The sequence below is a fragment of the Miniopterus natalensis genome, chromosome 11 (assembly GCF_054644295.1).
Source record: "Miniopterus natalensis isolate mMinNat1 chromosome 11, mMinNat1.hap1, whole genome shotgun sequence".
In the NCBI taxonomy this organism is placed as follows: Eukaryota; Metazoa; Chordata; class Mammalia; order Chiroptera; family Miniopteridae; genus Miniopterus; species Miniopterus natalensis.
Window position 1 is genome coordinate 38,169,650 of NC_142091.1, and position 25,441 is coordinate 38,195,090.

General features: G+C 52.3%; 1 protein-coding gene across 1 annotated transcript in view; it reads right to left on the minus strand.

The window, feature by feature from the left end:
* The window catches only part of SLCO2B1 (solute carrier organic anion transporter family member 2B1), a 56,214-nt gene extending 35,486 nt beyond the window's left edge, over positions 1-20,728 (minus strand). Inside the window, exons 1-7 of the mRNA XM_016196380.2 lie at positions 20,388-20,728; positions 9,057-9,187; positions 7,768-7,905; positions 5,896-6,058; positions 4,017-4,253; positions 3,685-3,783; positions 1,467-1,645 (exon numbers count right to left, since the gene is read on the minus strand). Of these exons, the coding sequence (XP_016051866.2) occupies positions 1,467-1,645; positions 3,685-3,783; positions 4,017-4,253; positions 5,896-6,058; positions 7,768-7,905; positions 9,057-9,187; positions 20,388-20,403 (963 nt within the window). The 5' untranslated portion in view covers positions 20,404-20,728. The remainder of the gene's footprint in view (positions 1-1,466; positions 1,646-3,684; positions 3,784-4,016; positions 4,254-5,895; positions 6,059-7,767; positions 7,906-9,056; positions 9,188-20,387) is intronic.
* Between the last annotated feature and the right edge of the window lie 4,713 nt (positions 20,729-25,441).

The following is a 25,441-nucleotide window of genomic DNA, read 5'->3' on the forward strand; positions in this document are numbered from 1 at the left end:
CTGTAGGTGACACACCCCAACTCCACAGGGACAGAAGCTCCTGTGCTCGGGATCCTCCCACACCTTGCCTACGTATCTCTTTATCTGGCTGTTCATCTGTATCCTTTATCATATCCTTTATTATGTAATAAACTGGTAAACCTAAGTGTTTCCCTGAGTTCTATGAGCCATTCTAGCAAATCATCAAATCCAGGGAGGGCATTGTGGGAACCTCCGATTTGTAGCCAGCTGGACAGAAGTTGTGGGTAACCTGGGACCTATTCCTTGAGGTTGGCCTCTAAAGTAGGAGCAGTCTCATGGGACTGAGCCCTTACTTTGTGGGAGCTGATGCTATCTCCAGGTAGATAGTGTCAGAATGGAGTTAAGTTACAGGACACTCAGCAGATGTCAAGGAGAATCTGGTCATGGAAGTGTTGCGTGTGTGAGGTGAGGAGAAACACAGGAGTGCTATCCCTTTACACTCCCATGCTTGGGGAAAGAAAACACCTAATGCACAAATTTTCAGAATATAATAAAATTTGTATGATTATTAAGGAAAAATGAATGAAATTGACATTCATGGTGTAATTGAGCATTTATAAAACATTTCTATTTTGCCATTTTCTTTTGTATTTTGGAGCCAATGTATTGTTTTTCAGGCCTTATGTTTTCGTGGGTATCTGGAAAATTTGAAGCCTCCTGGCCTGGAATCATCCCTTCTGCCCAGTGACTCACATGGTCCTGCCCTCTCTTACCAGTTGTGACATTGGGCATATCCCTGTACCTGCTGAGCCTCAGTGTCCTCCTCTGAGGAAAGACCACCCACCCCACAAGCCGAGCAGGGGAGTTCAGTGAGATACCCCTGGAGTACCCCACCTGTTGACCTGTTGCAGTGAGTCTTCGTCCTGACTAGGCTGTGCCTGTTTTAAGGGTGGAGACCACGTACTGAGCTCCAGTGTCCAGCCTGATGCCTGGCGCAGGGGAGGCATTCAATACATGTTTATCCCCTCACTGTCTCTAAATCTGTCATTTCTATCGCAAGTCTTTTGCCCAAGCTGTTTTCACACCAGGAATGCCCCTCCGTCTCTTTCCATGCTTCCACATACCCTCCTCCCAGTTCTCCACATTGCTACAGTATGTTCAGAATTTACCAAAAAAAATGAAGTGACAGGCAGAGAGGAAGTAGCGTGGAAGTTAGAGCTAGAGCCATGGGCTCAGATGGGCTTGGGTTCTCGTCCCAGCACTGCCTTTGCGGGACTTATGACCTTGGGCAGGTCACGTCCATGCCCGGCCCTTGATCTCAGCTGTGGGAGGGGCAGGAAACGCTCCCTGCACCAGGCTGCTGGGGCTGCAGCAGAGCCCTGCATGAGCGGCTTTGTCAGTCGTGAGGCGCAGTGTCCAGGAGGGATGAAGTGTAATGCTACAGAGGTGGACACGCTGGTGGGGGCTGGCGCCTGGACGAGGGTGGGAACAATGGGGGAGCTTACTTTGCTGACAACTGCCAAGACCTTTTGCCGGAAGTGAAGCTCATCTTTCTCCTTGGCCATCTCCCTGGGAAAGAAGAAGTAGGGGACAGCAGCCAGGGCCACGGCAGCAGCAGAAACGAGGAAGCCCAGCCACCAGGCACCCACCCATCGGGGGTCCTTTGAGGTCAGGTTGATACCACCTGGAAGAGAAGAGCATGGTGATGTTAGGTCCAGGATGGGCTGTCAGTTCTTGGCCACCCCCCTGGGATTGACCCTTGAGACATAAGGAAGCCTGGCTGGGGAGTCAGAAGACCTGGGTTATGATCCTGGCTCTGCCATTTATGTCCTGCATGACCTTGGGCAAGTCCCTGACCATTTGTGCACCTCGGCTTTTTCAACTACTAAGGCAGCGTGTGTAGTGATCAAGGTCATGGACTTTGGGAATGGACTGCTGGGTCTGAATTCCATTACTAACATAACTTTGAGCAAGTTATTTAACCTCTTTGTGCCTCAGTTTCTTCCTATGTAAAACACAGATATTAGTAGTACTTACATCAGAGGGTTGTTGTGAAAATCACAGAAAGGAATGCATGTAAAAAGCACTTAGAATAGTACTGGAACATAGTATGTTCTATATAGGTGTTAGCTCTTTTCCATTTTACTGTTACTAGTGTGCCCACCTCCCCCATCAAACCTCTCGACCCCAAGGCTGAGTTAGGTACCCCCTCGGTCAATCGCTACAGTACCTGCAAACACTTTATAATAATATGGACGCATGATGACACCAGCCCCGTGGGACAGACTGGTTCCTAGGAAGTTGGTCTTAGCTCCTCCTGGGCAGAAGCCAGAGTGCACAGTCAGCACTCAATAAATGTATTTGTAAAGCTGGGGATGGAGTTGGCTTTAGCACTGATTCCCTCCTCCACTTATTCTTCCACTTCTGTGCCAGGCTGGTGACAGCATTGCCCCAACTCCTCCACTTCTCACATACCAGTCTGTGCCTGCAGTAGGCATGATTTGCCCACCCCATGAAATCCCCCAGAGGGAAAGAAAGACTAGGAATGTCACATCTGCCTGTGGAGGTGCCACATTTGCAGGATGATGCCAGAAGAGCCAGAAAACATGCCCTCTTGCCCTGAGCTGGGGTGTGTCTTAGAAACCTAGGGAAGCCTTGACTCCCAGGAGTTGTATTTCAAGGGAGAGAGAGGAGTTACTGCCAGAGGTCACATTGGGCTCCTAGGCCCAGCTTTCTAGAAGAAAGGGAGGTGGAGGTGGGGTGGGGCTGTCCCTAGTGACTCTTGTTCAGAGCTGCCCAGACCTGTCCTAGCTGGAGGCGCTGTTGAATAAGACCTGAGACCAAGAAGCAAAACTGCATGGTCACCTCTTTGTATAGGTGTCATCTGAGGCTTCTAGGGCTTTCTGGGAAATCTCCAGGTGAGGGACAGGACTTCTGAGCAGCTGAAGCCAGAAGGCATAGTTAGGGGCTTGGTGTCACAAGCAGGTAGCTGAGATGCCACAGTGACCTGTTCTAAAAGGAATGCTCTCCCACTCCCCGCAGGGCGCCAGAGCACCAAGACCCACAAAACTCCTCCCTTTTGGCTGCCTTCATACCAAGCTTTGGTCCCACTCTTTCGCTCACTCTGACCACTACCTGGATCAGAGACCACTGTTTTCCAAATGTTGTCTTCGACACAGGTTCCCAAATTCTGAGGTTGTCAGAACTAGAAGGGTCCTTAGAGGTCACTCAGTAAATTCTCTTTGGAGAGAGGCCCAAGGGAACTGAGTCCTGCTCCAAACGCTTTCTCTGACTTGCCAGTGTCCTCTGTTTCACCTGGGTCTTTTCCCCCTAGAGATGGGAGCTCCCCACAGGCTAAGAGAGCATTGCCCCTGTCTGCCCACAGTGTATCCGGGCACAGGACTGGGAGCCTGGGGGACTCAGGGATGGAACAAGGTGAAGCCACAATAATAACAGTGACGACAACCACAGCTCCTCATCTGATGTCGCTTTACAGCTTATCTCCATTATCTCACTGGATTCTTGGTTGAGCCTTTGGGAGGTGGACGGGGCAGAAATTATCTCAAAGATGAGAAAAAAAAAAGAGGTTAAGAAGCATGTCCAAGGTCAGTGGGATTGCTGGGATTTGAACATGGACCCCCTGGTTCAGTGTCTCCTGTGAGATCAGTGATCAGTGAGCTAGTGTCTGTGTGCCCTGGGGACAGTTGTGCCCTTGGGGCTCACCTTCTGGCATTCGGTCAATGTCCACATAAAGGCGAAGCATGAGGCCACCCAGCCCAAAGGCCATGCCTGGCCCCATCATCGTCACTGCAAACAGGATCCCTGAAACACAAGACCTAGGTTAGGCCATCTGGCCCTGGTTTCCCTCAGCAGACCAGTGCCTGCCCACTGGGCAAGAGCAGCCTGTCTCCCGGGTTGGGTCCTGGAAACTTTCCAGGGCTTCTCCAGATATTTATTGGCCACGTGGGACAGAAGCCAGTCCCCCTCACTCCAGGCCTCTGGTCCTCCCTGAGCCGGGCCCTCCCTCAGAGCTGAGGGGTGGGACCATTCCTCACCAAGGTAAAGGGGCGAGTTGTTGTTGTGGGCAAAGTCATCAATATAGGAGATGCCGAAGGGCTGGATGGGGACACTGCCCACACCGAGCAGGGTCTGAGCCACAAACATGATCCCCACCACGGTCAGATGCTGGGTCTCCGTGTAGCTTGAACAGCTGCTGCTGTTGGAGTGGGCCAGGGCCCGGGCCGAGGTTGCGGGCAGGCACAGGGAAGACTCGAAGTCCTGCGGCGCGTCTGCTGAGAGGCGATGAAAAACATGACTGTAGCTAAGACTTATACAGCGCTTCCTGGACGCGAGGGACTGTTCTTGCATGTTTCAATCATTTGTCCCCCCTACCCCTACAACAAGCCTCGGCGATGGGCACTCTCATTCCTCTGATTTCACAGATGAGGAGGCTGATGCTCAGGCAGCAACCAGCAAGGGTGGGGTTAGGACTGGGACCCAGGCAGCCTGGCGTTGAGCCCGTGCTCTGAAACCACCCTGTGCTGCCTTTCTGGGCAGAGGTATGTGCTCTTGGGTGGGGTGGGCTGTCAAAGGAGGTCGATTTTGACCCGGGTCAAGAAGAACAAACAAGATTTTCCCAAAAAAGGTAGGGAGGGCTATTCCAAGAAGCAGCCACGGTACATGGCAAACCCAGGGACTTAAGGAGTTCATCACTGAGGGCCCCGGAGCGTGAGGGGCAAGGCCAGGGCTGGAGGCGGGGATGGGCAGGGCAGGGGTGCTGGGCCTGGGTGTGGAGGGCTCTAGTGCCCTTGGCCTTCATTCTGGGGAGGGCGCAGTGTCAGCTCAGGACACAGATGCAAAGTTCAGTAAAGGGGCACTTCTTAATTTAGTACCAGACATATGTTCCCTGTAGCTCACCAATATTTAGTGAGCAAACTTAAGGAGACCCTCATGCTATTATTATCCCAAATGTGAGTCTAGAAGTGGCCCTCCCTCTGTGGCCTGCCAGGCCCTTTCCAGGAGCTGGGCTCTAAGGAAAAGCTGGGTGAACCAAAGTTAACAACCCGGGCCTTCAGTGGAGGCTTCCTGGGCTGAAGACTGTGACACTTTCAGCCCCCTGGGCCTCTGTTTCCTCACCTCTCAAGAGTCTCATGGAATTCAGAGACAAGATAATTCAGTGTTCAGAGCAGGGGTTCTAGGACCAGGCTGCCGGGTGCCTTGGGGAAATGCTGCCCTCTCTGAGCATCGGATTCCTCACTTGTAAAATAGGATAATCAGAGGATAACACCTGCTCAGAGGGTTGTAAAGATGAGGAGTGGTGAGTGGTGGGTGGGTGGTAAACTGGTGGATGGGAGAAGGAAGGAAGCAAATGCTCAGGCCATTCTCTGAGGGCCGGGCCAGGCCTCCATCTGTCCAGTAGGGTCTGGGCAAAAATCCCACTGAACTGAGCAGGGGCTTCACTATTCCTGTATGAAATTCTTTCATTTTTAATTTGTTCATTCACTCATTCATTCTTTCTTCCATCAGCATCTTAGCTTCTTGCGAGGACTAAACCCATCAGTACATGCAAAGTGGTTAGAACAGCACCTAGTATGTAGTAAGTGGTGTGTGACACTGTGACTACGCCAAGGACGTTTCCTGACGACCTACTACTCCCAGGCCCCAAAGTGGGCTGTGGTACAAATTCACCTCCACCTCACAAGAAGCAGTGACATACAAGCAGGCCCTCACCAAGACTGGCCCACAGAGCCTCACCGCAGGCCCACACCCTGCCCCACTCCCAGGCCCACTGGAGCTGGACTGAGGGAGGCAGTGGGGTGGGAGGACTGGCCGGTGTCCTGGGAAACTGGGCCAGGATGAAGGCCTGGGCCCGGGCCCGGCGCACAGCGTGCTGCTCCTCATGTCCGCCTCCTGCCCGGCCCCTCCGGCTCTTACCGGGGCTGGTGCGGTCGTAGCGGTACGGCTCCGAGATGAAGTGCGGGAGAGTCATGAGCAGGCCCGCCAGGGCCACAACGATAGCCCCACAGCCGATCAGTCGGGGTCGGTGTACCCTGCTGCCAAAATAGCTCACGAACACAATCAGGGCTGTGTTCCCCACCTGCAGAAGGAGGAAGGGACCCATTAAAGTAGAGCAGAACCCAGAGCTGAGGCCTACACCATCCTCGCCTCTATTGCCAGCCTCAGTGCCCCCATCTGTATAGTGGACTAGCAGGCTAAGTAAGAAGCAAATTCTGGGTCCTCCTAGGAAAGACCCCACTGCCCCATTAGGGGAGAGATATGAGGGCAGAGTGGACAAGGTTAGAAGTTCAATTTCATTCTGGAACATGGGTTGGATCCCATATTACAGCAATTTTCAACCGGTGTGCCACAAGAATTTTTAAAACATGCAATATCTGACTATTTAGTCAGGGGCACTGACCTCTTTTCCCTTCGATTGTCAAATAAAAAAAATGACAACAGCCAACAAAACAATAGCCATCCCGTGTCAATGAATCAAAATTATGCCTATTTTTTGTTAGATCGGCAAAATATAATCTATATTTTGGTGTGCCGCAGAATTTTAGTAATTAGTTTATGGGTGCCATGAGATGAAAAGGGTTGAAAATTGCTGCCCTATTAGAATATGAAGACAGGCAGTCAAGGAAAGGGGTTTTGAGTTTCTGGGATGTCATGAGTGAGAGAGACAAATAACAAAAATCTGAAGCCAGATGACAAAGGCTTGGAATTTTGAGCCTTGGAATAAAAATCCTAGGATGTGAGCACTGGAGGGGACTCGAGAGCTGCAGGGAAAAACAGGCTCCTCCATCAGCAGCTGGGGTGTGGCTCCCCCTGCACTGCTTACTGGCTGCTGACTGTGGATGGGGTCCTCACCCCCAGCCCCACGCTCCTTGCTGGTGGAGTGGGCCAGTATCAGCAGAGGGGTGGGAGGACGACTGGCCCTGGGAAGGACCATCACTCTCCATTTTATAGACAGGACACTGAGTCCCAGAGATAGGGAGTGACTTGACCAAGGTCCCAGAGCTAGATGATGATGTTCCTTTCCCACCCCTGAGATCTGGAGGTGGGGTCTAAGGGACATCTGGGAACTCTCTGTAGCTGGCAAACTTTGGTTTGGGAGGAATGAGGCACATCACCCAGAGGGAAGAGAATTTCACAGAAATCTGCTGGGGGTGGGGAACGAAGAGAGTGACCTTTGGGCAGTGGCCTTCTCCAAACATCTGGGGGGGGAGGGGGCTGGCACAGCTGGACTTTGATCTCCAAATCCATCCAAAGCAGTTTATCTACTCCTCCCTGACTGTTGGCCCCAGAGGCAGGGGCTGTGGACTCTTGGACAACTCTGAGGACAATAAATTCTTCCTGCTTTGGTATCACACCCTCCCCAACCACCCCAAGGTTCCAAAGTTCTGCCTTTGATCTAATGTAACCCTCTCTGTTGAAGTGAGTTCCTCTGATTCCTTCCTGTGCCGGGCAATAGCCAGGTGCCTGAAAAGGAAAGGGAACCAAAGGGAGAGGGGGTGGATATGGGGACGCTGGCTAGCTCTAAAATACCCTCCTCCCACTAAAGTGCCCCCAAGGTCAGGATTGCCAATACTGTGACTTTACATGGAGGGGGGGGCTCTTCTCATTAGCCCCTGTCCTAACACATGGCTTGTCCCTTTACTGGCCAAGACAATGCTGAAGGAGCTGGCTAAGAAGGTTTTGGGAGGCAGCTGCGATGGGGTAGCCTGCAGGCACTTGGAGGGGAAGGATTTATGTTGGAATATGAGGGGGGGGTTGGTGGGGCTGCAACTGGGGCAGGGCCAGTACCTCATTGAAGGCAGCCAGCAGCCCGGAGGTCTGGCTGGAGAGGCCAAAGCGTTTCTCCACCGTTGAGATAGAGCTCTTGAGGTAGCCGGAGATCATGAGCTGTGCCAGTTGCAGCAAACTGTGGCACAGGATGAAGAACTGCCGGAGGGAGGGCCGTGGCGATGGCAGTGGGCAGAGGGACAGGGAGACAGTAGGCAGTCAGTCAGGGGAGTGGAGAGACAGAGATGGAGTTGGGGAAAGAGGGAGAGTAAGGCCATAAGAGGAGCAAGGAACAGAGATGGGGACACAGTCAGGGAGACGTACACACAGGAGGAGAGAGAGCAAAGGAGAGTCAAGGACAGGAGAGTGGGGGGAGAGGGAGAGGGAGAGGGAAGAGGAGAGAGAGGGAGGGAGAGAGAGAGGGAGGAGTTATTGGAGTAGCCATAGCTTCTCACACAAATGAGAAAAGCTATCAGAGTATCCTCAGGGGCCTGGGAGTTACCTGAGGCCCACATGACTGAAAGCAAGGCCTTCATAGGCCTAGAATGATGAGAGCCCCTCTGACCACCTCCCTGCTCCACCTCCCTCCCCTTTATCCAGGAAGCTATCACAGATCCTTCCTCACCCCCCCATCTTCCCCCAGAGCTCCCTTGGGAGACAACCTGTAAACACAAATCCACAAGCTGCTCACCCCACCCTACCCAGCCCCACCTCAAACATCCCCTCCTGCTTCCTAAAAAAAATACAGAATTCCTAAGAGAAGAAAAACTAGCCTCAAAGTATTAAAAAATAGAGTTTTTATGCCAGAGCTTAATAACATTCACTCTGTTCTTCTAAGTCTCATCTTCTCATGTACAAAAAGGACATTGTTCCGACCCCCAGGGTTACTGTGAGAACTAAATAAGGTCATGTGGGAACAGCACTTGGCACAGGTGCCAGTGGATACTTGCATGTTGAGGGCTGCCTGTGTTGGAGCCAGAACTTCCCGTGTTCACACAGGCTCAGGATCCCTGGGGCCCTTCTCTTTCCCTCTAGGGAAATGAGAGGTAGAGAGACTAGTCCCTCCTGCCACAGAGCAGCACCCTTTTCTGGAAGGCAAGAACATGGGCTAGGCATCTTCTATGTGCCCCAAACCAAGCTAAGTGTTTTCATAGATCATCTTTTTGATCTTCACAGCCACCCATTCTACAGATGAGGAAACTGAGGCCCAGGAAGGCAGCAACTTTCTTGGTGTTACACAGCCAGTTAAGTGTCAGAGCTTGCCCTGCTGGGCTTACATGGCCCTGCAGTGACCAGGCCCTGAGAGGTACCTTGATGTTGTGGAACACACTTGGCCGCAAGTCCTGAGAGTCTGGGCTGGCTTTGTTTCCAGGTGTGTCTTCTGTGCCCATCATGACCTTGATGTCCTTGTCTGGCACCTGGGGCTCTATACCCACTGGCCCTGTGGACAGATAGCCAGGGGGTGAGAGTGAAGATGGAATTCCAAAGAACGGCCCTGATCCAGGTAGCCCAAGTATTTCAGGGGTTGATGAGGATCTGAGAGTCAAAGCACCTCCAGACTTCCCGAGTCCCAGGTGCTGGAACGGTCCTTCATAAGAGGTTGTGTGTTTCTTGTGCACACTTTGGCCAGATCCTGACTGGGACCACCTGTTTGACACTTTCATTCCATTCCTAGCATAAACTTGCCTTTAGGGAAAAGCTGCTGACCATGACACAACCTTCGAGCAGTGGCCCCAGTGGTAGGGACGCACAGTCTCAGCCCGCCTTGGGCCTACAGCAGTGAGAGATTGGTGCTCCTGGAGGCTGAGTCTGGGTCTGGGTCTGTCTGGCTTAGCCTAGGGCCAAACATCTGGGGTCAGGTGCAGGGTCAAGGCTTGGTGCACAGTCAGGGCATAGAGACTTTTCCTAAGGATAGTCTGAAACAGATAGCAACACCCCCATAGGACAGCACCTTGTGTATAATCACAGAGTTAACCAGCCCAGTCCCCAAAATCATACATCAAACCATGTTGCTGATTAGCGCAGAGAGGGCCCTCAGAAGTCATCTTATTTACACCACCCCCAAACTGAGGCCCTATGTCAGGTGATGACTCAGGAGGCAGAGCTGTGGTAGAACTGGACACTGGCCCCATTACACACGCCAGTTTTCTCCCATGGCAGCCACTCACTGCAGTGAGAGGAAAGATGAGCCCCTTCAGCCCAGCTGGCATGGCTCAGTGGTTGAGCCTCAACCTATGATCCAGGAGATCATAGTTCGATTCCCAGTCAGGACACATGGCTGAGTTCAGGCTGGATCCCCAGTGGGGGGCATGCAGGAGGCAGCTGATCAATGACTCTCTCATCACTGATGTTTCTCTCTCTCTCTCCCTCTCCCTTCCTCTCTCTGAAATCAGTAAAGACATATTTAAAAAAAAAAAAAAAAAAGATGAGCCCCTTCAAAGGCATCTCCTAGGGTCTCCTGACGTTTAATCTCAGTGAGGAGCCAGAAGTCCAGCCTTGGGGGACTCCACCCTCCACTTAGATGGAAACCCTCTGTATCTTCTGGCAGCCCAGGCCTCTTTGACCTTTCTCCCCTCCTGGGGCCCCACTTCCTGCAGAAGCCTCCTCCATTGTTTTGCATGCCTTTTAACCTGGCTGGAGTTTCCTCTCATTCAACAAGCTCCTTCTGGAGCTTGAAAGCTGACCTGAGGACACTCTGACCACACCTGGAAGGCAAACTCAGAGAGGGGGCTACAGAGGCTGGGAACTGCCACTGCAAAGGGTTTGTGTTCCTTGCACTAGGTACCTGGGAGCCTGAGGAATTTTTTTAATTGAGCTATAATTCACACACCATAAAATCTGCCCTTTTAAAATACACAATTCAGAGGTTTTTAGTATAGTCAAAAAGTTATACACCATCACCACTATCCAATTTCAGAATGTTTTCATCACCCCAACAAGAAACCCCAGACCCAAGAGCAGTCACTTCACATTTCTCTCTCCCCCAGCTCCTGGCAACCACAAATCTTTTTTCTGGCTCTCTGGGTTTGCCTATTCCAGATATTCCATATAAATTCATATCAATGAAATCACACACTATGTGGTCTTTTGTGACTGGCTTCTTTCACTTAGCATAGCTTTCAATGTTCATCCATGTTAAAACATACAACACTTCAGTCTTTTTGACAGCTGAGTAATATTCCATTGTATGGGTATATTTCACATTTTGTTTATTCAGTCATCTGTTGATGGACATCTGAGTTATTTCAGGTACTCTGAACATTCATGTACAGATTTTTACTTAGACATATGTTTTCAGTTCTCTTGGGTGTATATATATAGCCAGGAGTAGAATTCCTGGGTCATATGGTAATTTTACATTTAACTCTTTGAGGAGCTGCCAAACTGTTTTCCCAAGTGGCTGCTCCATTTTATACTCCTGCCAACAATGTAAGATGGTTCCAATTTCTTGCCAGCATTTGTTATTGTCTGTCTTTTTGATGACAGCCATCCTCCTGGATGTGAAGTGGTGTCTCATGTGGTTTTGATTTGCATTGCCCCGAGGACTGCTGAGGTGGAGCATCTTTTCATGTGCTTGCTGGCCATCCTCAAAGAAGAAATATCTGTTCAAATAGCTAGAGGAGCTTGCCTGAGGAAGTGAAAGTGTGTGTGGCTGGGGAGGAGTCCCTTTTGGGGACGTAAACACTCAGAAGAAACAGGAGATATTGAAACAAAAGTGACATCTGACAGGGAGGAGACAAGGGGCTGGCATAGTGAAGGAGAGCAAGGGAAGCCCTGCAAAGCTCACTGAAGGGTTCCAAACAAACTCTCCCAGATGATATCTATGGGACCGTTTCTAAGCCCCAGTACTCTCACCAGCAGAGACCGGTGAACCACTATTGCAGATGCTGTGCTCCACACCCCAAATGCTGGTGCGGACTCTCCACAACTCCCTGCCTTTGGCGCTTTCGTTGTCTCTGTGCTTCCACTGAGGACGCCAAAGCTCAGAGCTAACTGGCTCTGCTGGTTGACACTGGTACAGGAACTCAAGCTCAGGTGTTAACCTCAACATCACTCGAAGCTCCTTGTGCAGGTTTGATGAGGGCAAGAAGCACAGTGCTCCAGCCCAACCCAACCTAGCCAGGCCACCCCGAAGGCAGCAGTGCCCTCCAGCCAAGGGGCCGGGCCAGCCAGATGGTGGGGCCGGAGCTGAGGTTGGGAAGGCAGAAGTCACTGACCTGGAGCCGCAGCTCTGGGAGAAGCCCAAGGGATGGATGAGGGAGAGGGACAGAGGATCAGGACACAAGCTCAGAACCTTCCACCCCCTTGTGGCCCAGTTCACAGCCTGAGCCTCTGAGCAGAAGAGGGAAGCAGTGGCCCGACCCCCTGCTCTGGGTTCTGAGAGCAGCCATTAGTCAGTGTATTGAGTGGTCAGCTGGTCACTGAATGGAGCTGGTCAGGCAGGTTGTCAGTCCTCTCTGAGCCCTTCCTGTGGGCTGAGGCCTCTCCTGAGGGACCAGCCTCAAACTCCCTGATAGAGATCAGAACTCCCCTTAGAAGGAGGACCCCCAGTCTAAGGCTGTATGTCCCCCTCGTGTGACATCCTTGAGGTCCTTCCCATCCCGTGAAGACTGTCAGGGGCCAGCCTTGACAGGAGGGGAGCAGCTGTGGGAGTGAATCTGGGCTGGGCCAGGGTGGCCTGTAAGAATGAAGGGAGAGGCAGGGAGCCAGATCCCAGGGAAAAAAATCCCAGCCCCTTTCTCTCCAGGTAGGAAAACAAGTTTTGGGGCTTCAGGTGGTTCCAAGTGCTGGAGCCCACGGCCCCAGGGCTGGCAGGCAAGGGGCCTGCGTCCCTGTCAGTAGATTGCATGGCTAGTCATTCACACAGACCCATGCATGTCTATCAGCTGCAGGTCACCAGTCTGGCTGGCCTTTCAGGAGATTAGTCCACTTGGGCTGCCTGTCAGTTGGCAACTTGCTCGCAGCTGCTCTGCAAGCTGGTCAGACCATCGCCCTGAGACCTTGTTTATCAGTTCAGTCTGACTCCAGAGGGAGGTCCACAAGGCAGAGGGTCTGTCTCTAGCTATCCCCTCCAGGGGCAGGAATCTTTCTTCACACCAGCTGAGTCTGGAGTGACTAGGGCCAAGTTTTCAGAGAGCTGTGTGAGAGGGAGAGCTACCTTTCCCACCTGCTCTTTGCTGGAAAGGCTCAGGAACCAGCTTCCTCCATCACTTCCAAGCTGCCAAGAGCAAATCCCAGGCAGATGGTAGGTTTCCAAGTCCTCAGACCTGGGTCTGAGCCCCAGCCCCACCGCCACTGGCCTGCTATATGAGCCTAGATGAGACCCTTCATTTTTCTGAGCCTGTTTCCTCATCTGTAAGGTAAGGATACAGCATCTACCCCAAGGAGATAAGGCATCTAGAGCTCCTGGCACAGGCCAGGCCCCACTGAGGGCCACTGCCCTCCCCTCTCCCGATAAACTTCAAGACCCCCAAAACTACAAAGCCCACTGATCTCATCCCCTTCCATGCACACCTGACTCCTCCAAATTAACACCAGCTCTGGATTTTCTCTCTCCCTCTCATTCTAGTCCCAGTCAACCATAAGACCTGAGGACCTGGACCCCTTCCTTCCATGCACACTCACTGTCTTTGGAGGCAAATGCCCAGGTTCCACTCCTCCAGCTGCAATCTTGGTGCGTGGCCTTGGACCAGTGGCCCTTTGGCCTCTTCATTCACAATGCAGGGGTGAGTATCCCTACTTCCCAGTGCAGACAGCGTCCGCTGGGAACCAGGCCCTTCCACCCCATAATCAGCCAGGACACTAAAAGCCCCAAACTACACCTTACAGTCCACATTAACCTGACTTTGATATTCCACTCTCTTCATTAGCATTTTTCTCCTTACTCTTCCCCTTTTGACCAGACCAAGCAAATGGCTTGATTGTTTATGACAGGAATTTCCTGAAAGACCCACCCACTTTTCAAGGGAAACCATCAACAGGCTGTGTACCCGAAAATTCTTTGAATCTCTCTTCCTAAAATCCTTACCTTGCTGCTTGCACCCACAAATCTTGCACTGTTGGATCATGATTCTTACCCAATCCCAGTCAGGCTCCCCTCACCCACCTCCCTCCCTGCACCAAGGACCTCCTTAAAACAAACTTCCAACTCTCAGCAAATGCAGACCTTTCTTCCCACTCCGAGACACTGCCAAGGCTCTGAGAAGTGGTGTTGTCATTGGGTTGTGTCAGTAATGGGTGGAGAGCCAGCACAGATAGATGCAAAGCAGGTATTCAGTAGACTGTTTTCTTCTCAGTCAGGCAGCAAGACTTTATGTCGGCTCTCTCCTGCCATGAGCACCTATCAGCTGTCTGTCCTGCTACAAACACCCTGCCTGCCTCCATACTTGCTTTGTGACAGCAAGGAGCATTGTCACTTCTAGAATCTGAGAACTAGAAGAGTTCAACCCGAGGGCTGGAAGGTGGGGGCTGGGAGGCCCAGCTCTCTGGCTCCCCTCACCTTCTATAGGAAGTGGCCTGGTTGGAGGAGCTTGTCCTAAGAGCTTCCATAGTCAAGCAACACTGTGTACCAGGCTAAGCTGGGCACATTCACCCATCCTCCTAGCAGTCGTTTCAGGTAGCTGCTGTGACTCCACAATACAGACGAGGAAACTGAGGCAGAGAGAGGGGAGGTGACTTATCCAGGGTGTGGTGAGAAGGACATGCGGGCCCCAGTCCAAGGGACCTGAGTATGGTGGGAGTTCAGGACTCAAAACCAAGGCCCACATCTGAATGTGGGACATGTTGAGCAATGCCTGAGGATGAAGGTCTTGGATCAAGTAGAGACAAGGCAATGACACGTTCTCTCTAGAATGTTCCAGCCTGCCCCTCAGCAGAGAACAAGACCTGGGATCACTTAGACTGGGTATGGCCTTGGGCCAGTAATTAGACCCTTCTGAGCCTCTAACCTAGAATAACAGCCTTGCCTCTCAAGCCTGTGTGACGATCACACAGGATAAGTCCTTTGTCAACTCCAAGATGCCTCATAAATGCCAGTTTTGTCAGCCTTTGCCTCAAACTCACCAGGGAGTCTATTTCCAGGTCTGGCCACCATGCCTCAGAATAACTTCTTTTCCTCCCTGTGGGACACTCAGCCCCAGCACTGTTTTCCCACCTCCTTCTGATCCTCGAATTGATACCAACCCCTCTGGATGCCCCCCTCTGCTGTCTCTTATCCTAACCTCACCCCATCTCCACCATCTGCATTCCAAGACCTCCCCCCACCCGCAATCATTTCTCTGTGCAAGAGAAGGAAAAGTCCCTCCCCACACTTGCCACCACACACTTTGCCAGAGCCATCAAAGAAAGGACATGGCTGAGATAAAATATAAGGCCGAGGTTACAACGAGAGGCCCTGGCCCACGTGCAGCTGTGTGAGCTGTGCACCATGGGGTGAATGACGCCCCATGGAGCTGTGCAACGCATAGCAGTCCTGCCTGGGGGTACATCTGACTCCAGATATTTTTTGAGGGCTTGCACAATGCTTGGCTTGCTGAGTGCTTTTAAGTTAGTTTCCAGAATTTAAAAATCAGGGAATTTCACATAAAACTCCAGATTTTATTTTATTTTTTAAGATTTGCAGATCTGGGAACAATGGGCCCACATTCCCATATGGCAATACTCAGCAGTCCAAGCTGCTGGGCCTGCCCGAAGCAATCAGCCCTGTTGGAGCCTCTTTGAGGGTGCCTGCCTGGCCTGCTTCCTGGACCCTCTTCACTTGCCTGGAGGATTCCCCATCTGTGACCCCACAGCAACACTATGCCTGGGGAGTCTACTGGACAAGCAGCCAGGGCTGGGTTAACCCTTTGCAGAGTGAGGAAACAGAGCCAGAGAGGGCCATGACTTGCCCAGGGTCACCATGGTGGGGACAGAGCTGGTCTCTGCTGATTTAAGAGTGAGAATGAAAATTCATTCCACACACTGACAGCTTCCCAAAGCAAAATTGCCCAGTGAGCCTGAGGAGTCCCCACCATGTGGCCCAACTAAGGAAACAAAGCAAAAGAAGGAACTATCTTGGAACTCTGTTCAGGTGCCAAAGGGGGGGCAAAATGTTTCTGGAAAGTCCACCAGCCTCCAGCACTAACACACTCAAAGTCCAAGCCTGCAAATGGAAACATTCCTGGAAGCAGATATTGGTCAATCCATCCCTCATAGTGATGGCACACACCTCTCTCTGGAGGTGCCTGGGTGGAAGGAGGCGGCCTCATCATGGCCAACGCCTGCCCTGAGCCTTTCCTACTGCCTCGACTGCCGGGGTTTCCTCAGCCTGCTGGCCCTCCTGCCTCGCTCCTGTGGTCCAGGCCAGCTCTCTCCCTTCATAAAACTCCCCTTGGGGGCCAGTTCCCTCAGCCCTTTCTCTGGGCTTCAGTGCTAATCACTCCCTTGTATTAGTTATGCCCCCTCTTATCTGATTAGGCAATGATCAACCCAGCAGGGCAAAGGCTGTCCTGAAGCACCATGTTAGGTCCCTGTTGAAACTCTCTGGGTCAAAGACTTCGGGTTCAAATATTTGTTTTGCCACATTGTGGCTGTGTGATCTTGAGGTTTATTTAGCTTCTCTAAGCCTCAGTTTCCTTCTCTGGAAGTGAGAGAAGTGACTCACATGAAAGTGCCCTGCCAGTTACACAGAAGTCCTCAACAAGGGTCAGCCCTGCCTCCTTCCCACCCCATCTGCAAAACTTGAGTACAGAAGCCACAGCCTCAAGGAGGTCAAGGCCACTGGGAGCCACTCTGTCTCATCTCCCCACTCCTACAAAACATTTTTCTCTGGCCCCAGTAGATGCTTGCCGCTCCCCAAGTTCATTCTGTTTTTTTCCACCTCTCAGCATGTGCACGTGCTGTACTCAGCCTGGAGTGTTCTTCCTCCTCGGCAAGCCACTTATCTTTCAAGCCACTTATCTTTCAAGCTTAAAAACATGATTGTTGAATGAGGTAAACTGAATGAGGGAGAAAACGGGGGAGAGGGGGGGTTGTAGGGGAAGCCTAGGGTGGGGTGGGGGCTCTGTGGGGGTCCTAAGTGCTCCAGGTCCCAGTGTGGAGGGCCGGGTGTCTGGAGGGGGAAAGCTTAAAGGCAGGAAGAGGAGGCATAGATCTTGGCTGTCATCTTTGGGAAATTCCTCCTCCTACAGGACCCTTGGGTGGTCTGCTGGGAGGACAATAGCCTGCTTGAGGCCCAGCTGTTGCAGGCCTCCCAGCTGTTGCTTCTTGAAGGAGATCCATGCAGGGTGGGGGAAGGAGTCAAGCACTTTCTGGTGGTTTCCAAGCCAGGTCAGGGACCCTGTGCTGGGACTTTCTGTTCCCGGTTCTGGCCCCAGATACCCATCTAGACTCAAGATGACCCTAAAAATAGTGATGAGGGCTTAGGGGGAGGGGGAGCCCTGAACCCAGTTTCCTTAGGCTTAAAACACGGAGCCTGAGGCTCAGAGATAACTGTCATTGGCCCAAGCCATGCTGCCTTCTCCAACCACTAGTCCCAGCTCATTTCTCTCTGTGCTTTACTCCCTATGAGCCCTGCTGCACCCCACCTCACTCCATATCATGAGTCTCCAGGCCTCAATTAGAGTAGGCTTTCAAAACAGGTTGGAGGGAGGGAAGGAATGTCATGAGCGGAGGGGGAGCATGAAGAGGAAAGAGGCCAACTTAGTACTGAGCCTTCCCCAGTACGGCCTTGGCCCAGTCTCTGCTGAGTTCTGAGGCCTTAGGAATGGATCGAATCAAGCCCCCCCGGAGCTCCCAGTCTGAGGCGAGTGTTCTTTATCATTTCAAGCCTTAGTGCTTAGGGCTCTGGGCTGCAGCCCATGAGGGGTGGCAGGAACCAGGTTTACTTTCTCTAAATCACCAGGGTGTGGCTAAGGCCCAGACTGGCCTGGAGATAGCCAAGCCTCCTAACACTGAAGGGAAGATCTGACCCTGCCCCTCAGCAGAGGCCTCTGCTCCTTCCAGAGACAAAACACTGAACTTCTCAGCACAGGAAGGGACCAAGTGACCACCTTGGCCAGCACTACAAATAGAGAAAGTAAGTCCCAGAAAGGGACAGATGCAGACTGAGCATTGGATGCCTGGCACATGATCATGGGGTTGAAGCAAGTTCTCCATTTGGTTCACAGCTGCCTAATATCTGGCCCAGCAAGCAAGGCCCGACCTGGAAGAAAATATTCCTCTGCTCCCACACACTACCCACTCCTCAGTCACTAGCACCCAGAGAATAGCTTGCTTTGTCTGGAGCCAGCCGAGAGGTGCCCAACATGGGTGGAGGCTCACCAGTGTGGGGTCTGTGGAAAGACAGAGGAAGCTCCAAGAGCATTGACACAGAGAGGAAAGGGTTTTGGCATCAGGTAAAGCTGGCTTCTGGCCTCCACTCTGCTGCTTTGCTTGCAGGGTGACGTTGGGTGAGTCACTTTCCCTCTCTGAGCATCTGTTTCCTCGACTATTAGAAAGGGCGTGAGCATGTCACTGCATTCTCATAGAGCCAGTGATGCAGAGCTGAAATTTGAACCTAAGGCAGCAGGTGCTTTCTCTTGCCCCACCTATCTGCCCTGGATTGCCTCACATTTGAACCCAGAAGAGCTGGAGAGAGCAATAGAAGCAACACCAGGAACAAAGAAGGGTCAACCACAAAGAAAGGGTTAACAGCATACGGAAGAGAGGTTGCTTCTAGCTGGGAGAATTGGTCTTCCAGACCAGTTGGTTTCCTGGAAGAGTTGGTGGTTGAAGGAATTGGAAAGCAGGGCAAGTTTCAGCAGAATGGGATGTGGGCGGGGCACGGGGTTTGCTGGTGAAGGGAAAGCTGAGCAAAGGTGTAGTAGAGGTGGGACAGTGGCTTCTCTAAATCACAAAATGGGCCTGGCCTTAGGAGAGCATTTCCTCCAGCCCCTCCCCCACAGACAGGGACGCTCTGCCTGATGCCTAAGGGCACATGGTAAGCTAGTGGTGGGTCTGACTGAGAGCCAGGTCAGACCATGACCCTTTTCTCTTATGTCTGTCCCTGGCTGGGACAGCTGGCGCCTCTCCCTCCAGCGAGCTGGGACAGAGTCTCCTCAGGATCCAGGCTCTGTACCTGTCCCACCTGCATCCCCACATCCCTCAGAATGCTCTCAGACCAGAAAGAGAGCCTGGGGGAAGCCTGGCAATGGCTCAGGTTGGGGTTCAAGGAGATAGGCCAGGTGTGGCTTCTGGTGGCAGAGTGGGCAGATGCTGAGATCAGCCTCCTGCTTTGTGTGTAGGTGGTGGTAATGGTAGTTGGGTGTGAGGGGGAGGGAAACTAGAAAATATTCCAAAACTGAGCCTTGCAGGGGTCAGAATAACAGGGATAGGGCAGGGCTGGGGGGCAGGTGCAGTATAGCAAAAGTCTCTAATTTAGTTTCTTCCCGTACCTATACGATCACCAACCCTCCCATCCCATAGCTTGCCAAGGCCTATTGGGAATTTGGTTTGTCAGTGGCCCATCTCCAAACCAGCCTATCCAAATCTGACCTCATTGTCATTTATCCTGTGAGACCCCAGAGGAAGTATCTATCCCCACCCTTCCTGCCTCGAGATGGTCCCCAAGCCATGGCTGTGACATAGTCTTAGTCTGCCTGCTGGGCCCACAAAGCCCTCCCTACTCAGCCCACACAGCTTTCCCTGCCATGCTCCAGAGAGCAAGCTTGGCCTTGCCTGCATGGGTATGAGGCTAACACAGTTAGGCGAAGACAGACAGCTGGAGGGAGGCCAGAGGTGGTCGCTGCAGGGTATCTACCCAGTCTGGGCCACGCTGTCCAAAGATCCTTTGTTTCTTCCACCTCCATCGCCCTGCCTAAGAAATGCTGAGCTGGGCGTTCTGTTCAGAACCACCGACCTCTCCACTTGGTGCTTCAGCCACTCTCCAGGCCTGGCTTCTCAGGCTTCAAGACATTTCCCCTCTGGCCTCCTCCCCGCCCCACAGCCAGTGCACATCGGTCTCTGCAGTCTTGTCTGTGCTGATCTTTCTGTTGCTCCGTCTGCAGATCTGTATGTCTGTCCTGTATCTGTGTCCGTCTCCTTCTCTCCCTCTCTCTTACTGCCTCGCTTCTCTTTATTTCTCCCAGTCTCCCCTGCAGCCCTCTCTGGGGCTGGTCTCTGCGTGCTTCCTGGTCCCTGCACGTTCCCGCAGATACCTGCTAATCTCTGTCTTCTCCCTCTGTCTCTGTCCTTCGGTCTTGGCCTTTGTCTGACGTTGCATATCTCTGGACTTGCTGTCTCTGACTACACTTCTCTCTCTCTTTTTCTCTGCTGTGTTTGTCTCCATCTTTGGCTGCTTCAGAGAGGGGAAATAGGGCTTGGTGAAGGGTCCAAGGGGGCTACCTTTCCATTGCCCTGTTGGTCGCTGTGTCTGTTAAGGGAGGTTAGGCTGGCTTCCCTGTTTCCAGCTGAGTAAACAGAGTCTCCTCCTGCCCCTCCCGCAACTCACTCATTCATTCAACACACTCTCACCAGGGCCAGCCACGTGTCAGGCTGTGTAAGGAACCACAAGCCCCCCCTCACCCCAGCACACTCATTTTGTCTCAACAGCTGCACCCTCCACATTGAGAATGTGGCCCCCATACTCCCTCCCGATACCCCCTCCTTACTTCATCCAGACTTACCTATCCTGGGTCCCATGACTGCTAGGGTGCAGTGAGTTCCAGCTCCTATTTCAATCCCAGGACTGGAGCTTAGCAGGAAAGAGAGAGAGAGCCCTTATTGGGGACTCCCAGAGACAGCAGCCTCAAGCCGCAGCAGGGATGCAGTAACGTGGGGACTCCGAGCACTGGGCCAATGCTTTTTGGACCACACTGCACGGCAGCTCCCTTTCCCAGGTGTGGGTTAGGAAGTCCTGCTCAAACCTGACCCCACTCTCCAAGTGCCTGTCTGCCTTGTTCACTTGTTTCTTCTCTCTCTCTGCCCTGGGCCCCTCTCTGTGCCCCAGCTTGCAAACTCACAATCTCTCTCTCTCTCTCTCTCTGGATTCCTCTGATCTCTGACTGGGACAGCCCAGGGCCAGTTATGTAGGAGGCTGGGTTTGTTTAGATCCAGCCCCGCTGATGGGAGGAGGCTGCTGTCTCACAGCCCTTCAGCCGGCCTGTTCCTTCCCAGCCTCTTCTCTCAGCATTTCCCTAGGATATTTTCTCCTACTCTGTTAGCAGTGGAGAGGTGTGGCCAAAGGGAATGTCACCAAGCCCTGGGATCACTCAGTCCTGACTCTTCTCTCCTCACTGTGCTCCCTGATCCACTAACCACTTGTCCCCCTCGCTGAACTTGTTGCTGTCCATGAGTCCCACAGAGAGCCCCTGTTTCCCCACTGTCCTCCACTGAACCCCTGTCCTCCTCAAGCTCTGGTTTCCTCTCACTGACCCCCATCTCCTCTCTGAGCTCCAAGGATTTAGAGCAATGAGGGACTCTGCCCACTGGGAATCGTAGTGGCCAGCCCGCCTGGCAGGGACTCACGGTAGCAAGGTCCATAAAGCATGGCCACCTCGATGTGGGGGTGGGGTGGGGGTGGGGGAGGAACAGAAGCGCAAATATGAAATTCCCAGAGTTTCCTGGACTAGGCTGAGGATGGAGGACTTGGAGCCAGACAGACCTGGGTCCCATCTCAGCCCTGTCATTTGCTGATCAAGTGGCCTTAGGCAAGTCTCTGCACCTCTCTGAGCATCAGTTCCTTCATCTATGAAGAAGGAACAGCATTCCTCACTTGCAGGGCTGCTGTGAAAGTTTAGCGAGCAAGAAAGAAGCCAAGTCTGAAGGCCTGGAGCTCAGTGAAGGGGGCGGCAGAGGGGGCTCAGAGCCCGCAGCTGGAGGGGAAGCAAGCCCGCCTCTCCTCTTCCCCCTTACTCAGCACTCAGCCCATCGGCGCCCTGCTGTTGAGCTGTAGGCCAGGAATTTGTTCCCTCAGGTGACAGATAAGGGACTGAGTCTCTGGGTCTGCCCAGAGGTTGCCGAGCTAGTAGGTGAAGCCGTCCCAGTTCCAGGAATGAGGTCTTCGCAGGAAACTGGAATGTGGGTTTAGAGTCTGATTTTCAGGGCGCAGTGACTGAGAAATACTATCAGTGCCACGTGGCTCCTGGTGGCTGTCTAAGGATGTTAGGAGGAAGTGAGGAGTATTTGGAGTAATCACAGATTGGCCTAGCCCGTGGCAGACATCGCGAGTCCTAGTAAGATTGGCGGAGGTGCAACTTTCCAGATTCCAAATGGAAGGTGCACGGCTGAGAGAGGGAAAGTCCCTCCAGGCTTTCTGGAAGTCCAGCTGCCCCCATCTTGGCCTTGGGGATGAAGGAATTGTACACATGCATTAGTCTGGGTATGTGCTGGGACTACATTGCCTGGAGAAGTTCACCTCATCAACACACAGCACCCCACAGGGCATGGTGAATGCAGGAACTGTCTTCACGTATCACCTCAGCCTCCCCAGGCGGACACGGCCTGGGCCAAGAATGTTCCTGAACTAATTTGTGGACTTGAAGCAAGGGTCATGTACCAGAGAGCCTCTGGGAGTTAGTCAAACAGGCTCTCAGATGGCTCTTGGGCTAATCCTGCAGTGAAGTCCCACTGTGGGTGGCCCAGGCTGAGGTTTGACCAACCCGTTTGCATCCCAGCTTCGCTACTCGCCAGGGTGGCATTCACTGAGCCCTGTGCACTTCACAGAGCCCCACGATGAGTGTGGGTAGCAACACCATCTGCCAGTTCCCCAGTTTGCAAACTTGATACTTTTTCTGAGTCCGGTGCTGTTGGCAAAGCCTGGCATGGTTTGCAGCTCACAGGGCCCCGTGATGTTCGCACAGTCTTGTGTGTTTGTGCCAAGCCTGAGGCTGTTAGTAAAAATCTCAGGCTGTTTGCAGAACCCAAGCCCTTCTCCTCTCTACATCTATCCAAATAGGGAAGTGCCTTTTTGCAAACCAGGCAAAATAGGAGACTTCATTTTACAGAACTCTCTAAATTTGGGTGGAAGGGAAGAATCCTGGGCTCCAGACTCAAGACCTCAATTCTGGTCCCAGCCCTGTCACTACCTTGCAGTGGGACTTTGAGCAAGTCCTTTCTGCTCTCCGAGTCTCGGTTTTCTCATCTGTTTAAAGGCAATTGTGAGGTCAAGCTGCCCATCCTCTGGACTGTTATAAGGATCACTATGAGGATGCCCAGAAGACACAGAGTGGAGGGAAGGAAGAGTGGCCAGAGGCTTCTTCCCGAAAAAGGTTCCAAACTGCCACCTCAGCACCTTTGCTCCCACTTCCCCCTGGCCTGGCAGCCAGGGAGCGGATATCTATAAATGAGCCCTCTTCCTGGCAGACAAGTGAGAGCCTCAGTCAGAGCCTTAGCCTTCCCCACTCCCCAGATGCTGCCTAGGGGTTAGACGCCAAGCTGTGCAGACATGCTTCCATGCATGGCTCATTAAATCTGCCCAAGGAAGGCAATGTCATAGTTATTTCACCATGAGGACTCTGACATTCCGAGGGGCCATGTAACTTGTCCAGGACTATAGGTCAGGTATATAGCAGAGGTTGGGATCTGAGGAAAGGACTCCAAGGATGGATGTAGACACTCAGGAGGTCAGAGCACGAAGGAACCTGAAGCTCATTTAATTCAACCCTCCCCTTTTTTAGATTGGGAGACTGAGGTCTGAAGAGAGGCAGGCTCTGCTGTGTGTGTTGTGACTGTCTGTCCTTAGGTTTCGGTTTCTCTCTCTGGTGAATGAGATACAGACCCCATCCTGCCAAACATTCAGGACTTCCCCATCTTTGTTGGCACGGCTCTTGGATCAGAACACAGGAAACTTCTCAACCCTGTGAGGAGAAGCTCAGCTAGGCAGGTGGATGTGTACGTAGCCTGGCTCCTCAGCCCTACTGTTGTAGGCGGCGGAAACAGCACCAGGTGTTAGACATGTTGGGTCAGGCTGGACCTGGGTTCAGCAACCTCGGTACTTATGTTCTGGGTAGGAAAGAATTCAGAGTCAAGACTCAAACTATAAGAGAACATTTATTTATAAAATCACAGAGATGGAAGAAGTAATTCATAGAAGAAATGGGCTGAGGAAACAAGTTACAGAAGCAAAGGAAGGACCCTTGAGAGCTTAGGAGTGAGGAAAGTAATGGTAATGTGCCTGAAGGGAAAGGGAAAGGAAAAGGGTAAGGGAAAGGCCCAGGCATGCTCTCGGGAGGGACAAAGCACTGGGTCCTCTGTCCTAAGGGTTTTTGGAGATTTTAGGGGAGATCCCAGGGGAAGACCTCAATAGAAATCTTCATCAGCTTTCCAGGTGTGTCCTTTCAGGGTCTAGGTCTCCACTAATTGATTGGTAGGTGCCCGGGCAGGGGGTCATTATCCATTACAGCTGGTCAGGTCAGCTGTGAGGTTGCTGGTCTGATTTTACTGCTTTTCTGGGCCTGGAGCTGAAATACAACTGAGGCCTAATGTTATCTCTAGAGAGGAAAGATCAGGGGGTCCAAACTGCATGACTAGGGGAGGAAAGGTCCACCCTTGGGGCAAGGTCCCACCTTACAACCGTCCTTGACTAGGCACCCGGGCCTTTCCACCCTGGTGACCTACTGTACCTGGCCCATCGTCCTTTCTCTGCTCATGTCTGTCTAACTGCCTACCATACCACCACCTTGGCTCAGCATAGCCAGCTTTGCACAACTCATGCTGAACTCTCTCTACAGCTTAAACCCCTGGAGGTTCCTCCACAGGAAGCCCTTCTGCCCCAACTGCAGCCTTCCCGTGGGTCCAGCTGCCTCCACTTCCCACCAGCCTCTCCCCCCAGCCTAGAGAGAATACATACCATGCTAGAAGCTCTGCACCCCTCCCTGAAAGTGGCAGCCCTATGCCCCGGAAAGAGCATGAGCTTGGGCATCAGATAGTTCAATCCTAACCCAGTAAGAAGATCTCTGAGACGCAGTTTCCCATCTGTAAAATTGAGATGACAGGAAACCTCCCGGAAGAACTGCACTAAATCTCATCATCTCAACTTATCTTCAACTCAGAATGTGCATAGGTTCTCTCTCCCAGGAGATTGTAAACTCCCCCGAGGCCTAGCTGGGTGACCTGAGGCTAGGTACTTGCCCTTTCTGATCCTCAGTGCCCTGGTCTGTGCAATACCTTCCCATGGTTGTCATAAGGCTCAGATGAGCTGATGGATGAATTAGTCCTTTTAAGTTCTGAGAGCTGAGCAGACACAAGCCATTATTATTATGGTGATAAAGGTAATGGCCATGACTTATAGTTCTGATAGCAGAGGGAAGAGAGAAGTAAATTAGGTGTGTGCCAGGTTGGTCTGACCTGACAACCCCATGAAAATAAAACACAGGGAAAGGCTCCCTGAGCTGGGAGGGAGCTCCAGGCAAGATTGGGGTTCAGCAGGCAGGTGGAGTGTTAGCAGGCCATTGTTAGCAGCTGTTGTTCTGTGAGTACGACAGAGCTGGGCCCTCTTATAGGGTCCAGACTGGGCATTGGCTGGCTCATGGCCCCCTGCTCTGGCTCTGCTACCAGTGCCAACACACTGGCATTGGTCAGGTACCTCAGTTGGCCTGGCCCTCAGTTTCCTTATTATAAAATGGTGGTGGGGAAATAAAAGAAAGTTCTCATTCTGCTCCATCCCTGCCTTTTGGGAAGGACCACATGAGATAATGGATGTGCCATTGCTTTTGTACAGTGTCAAGTGTAGGACATGAGG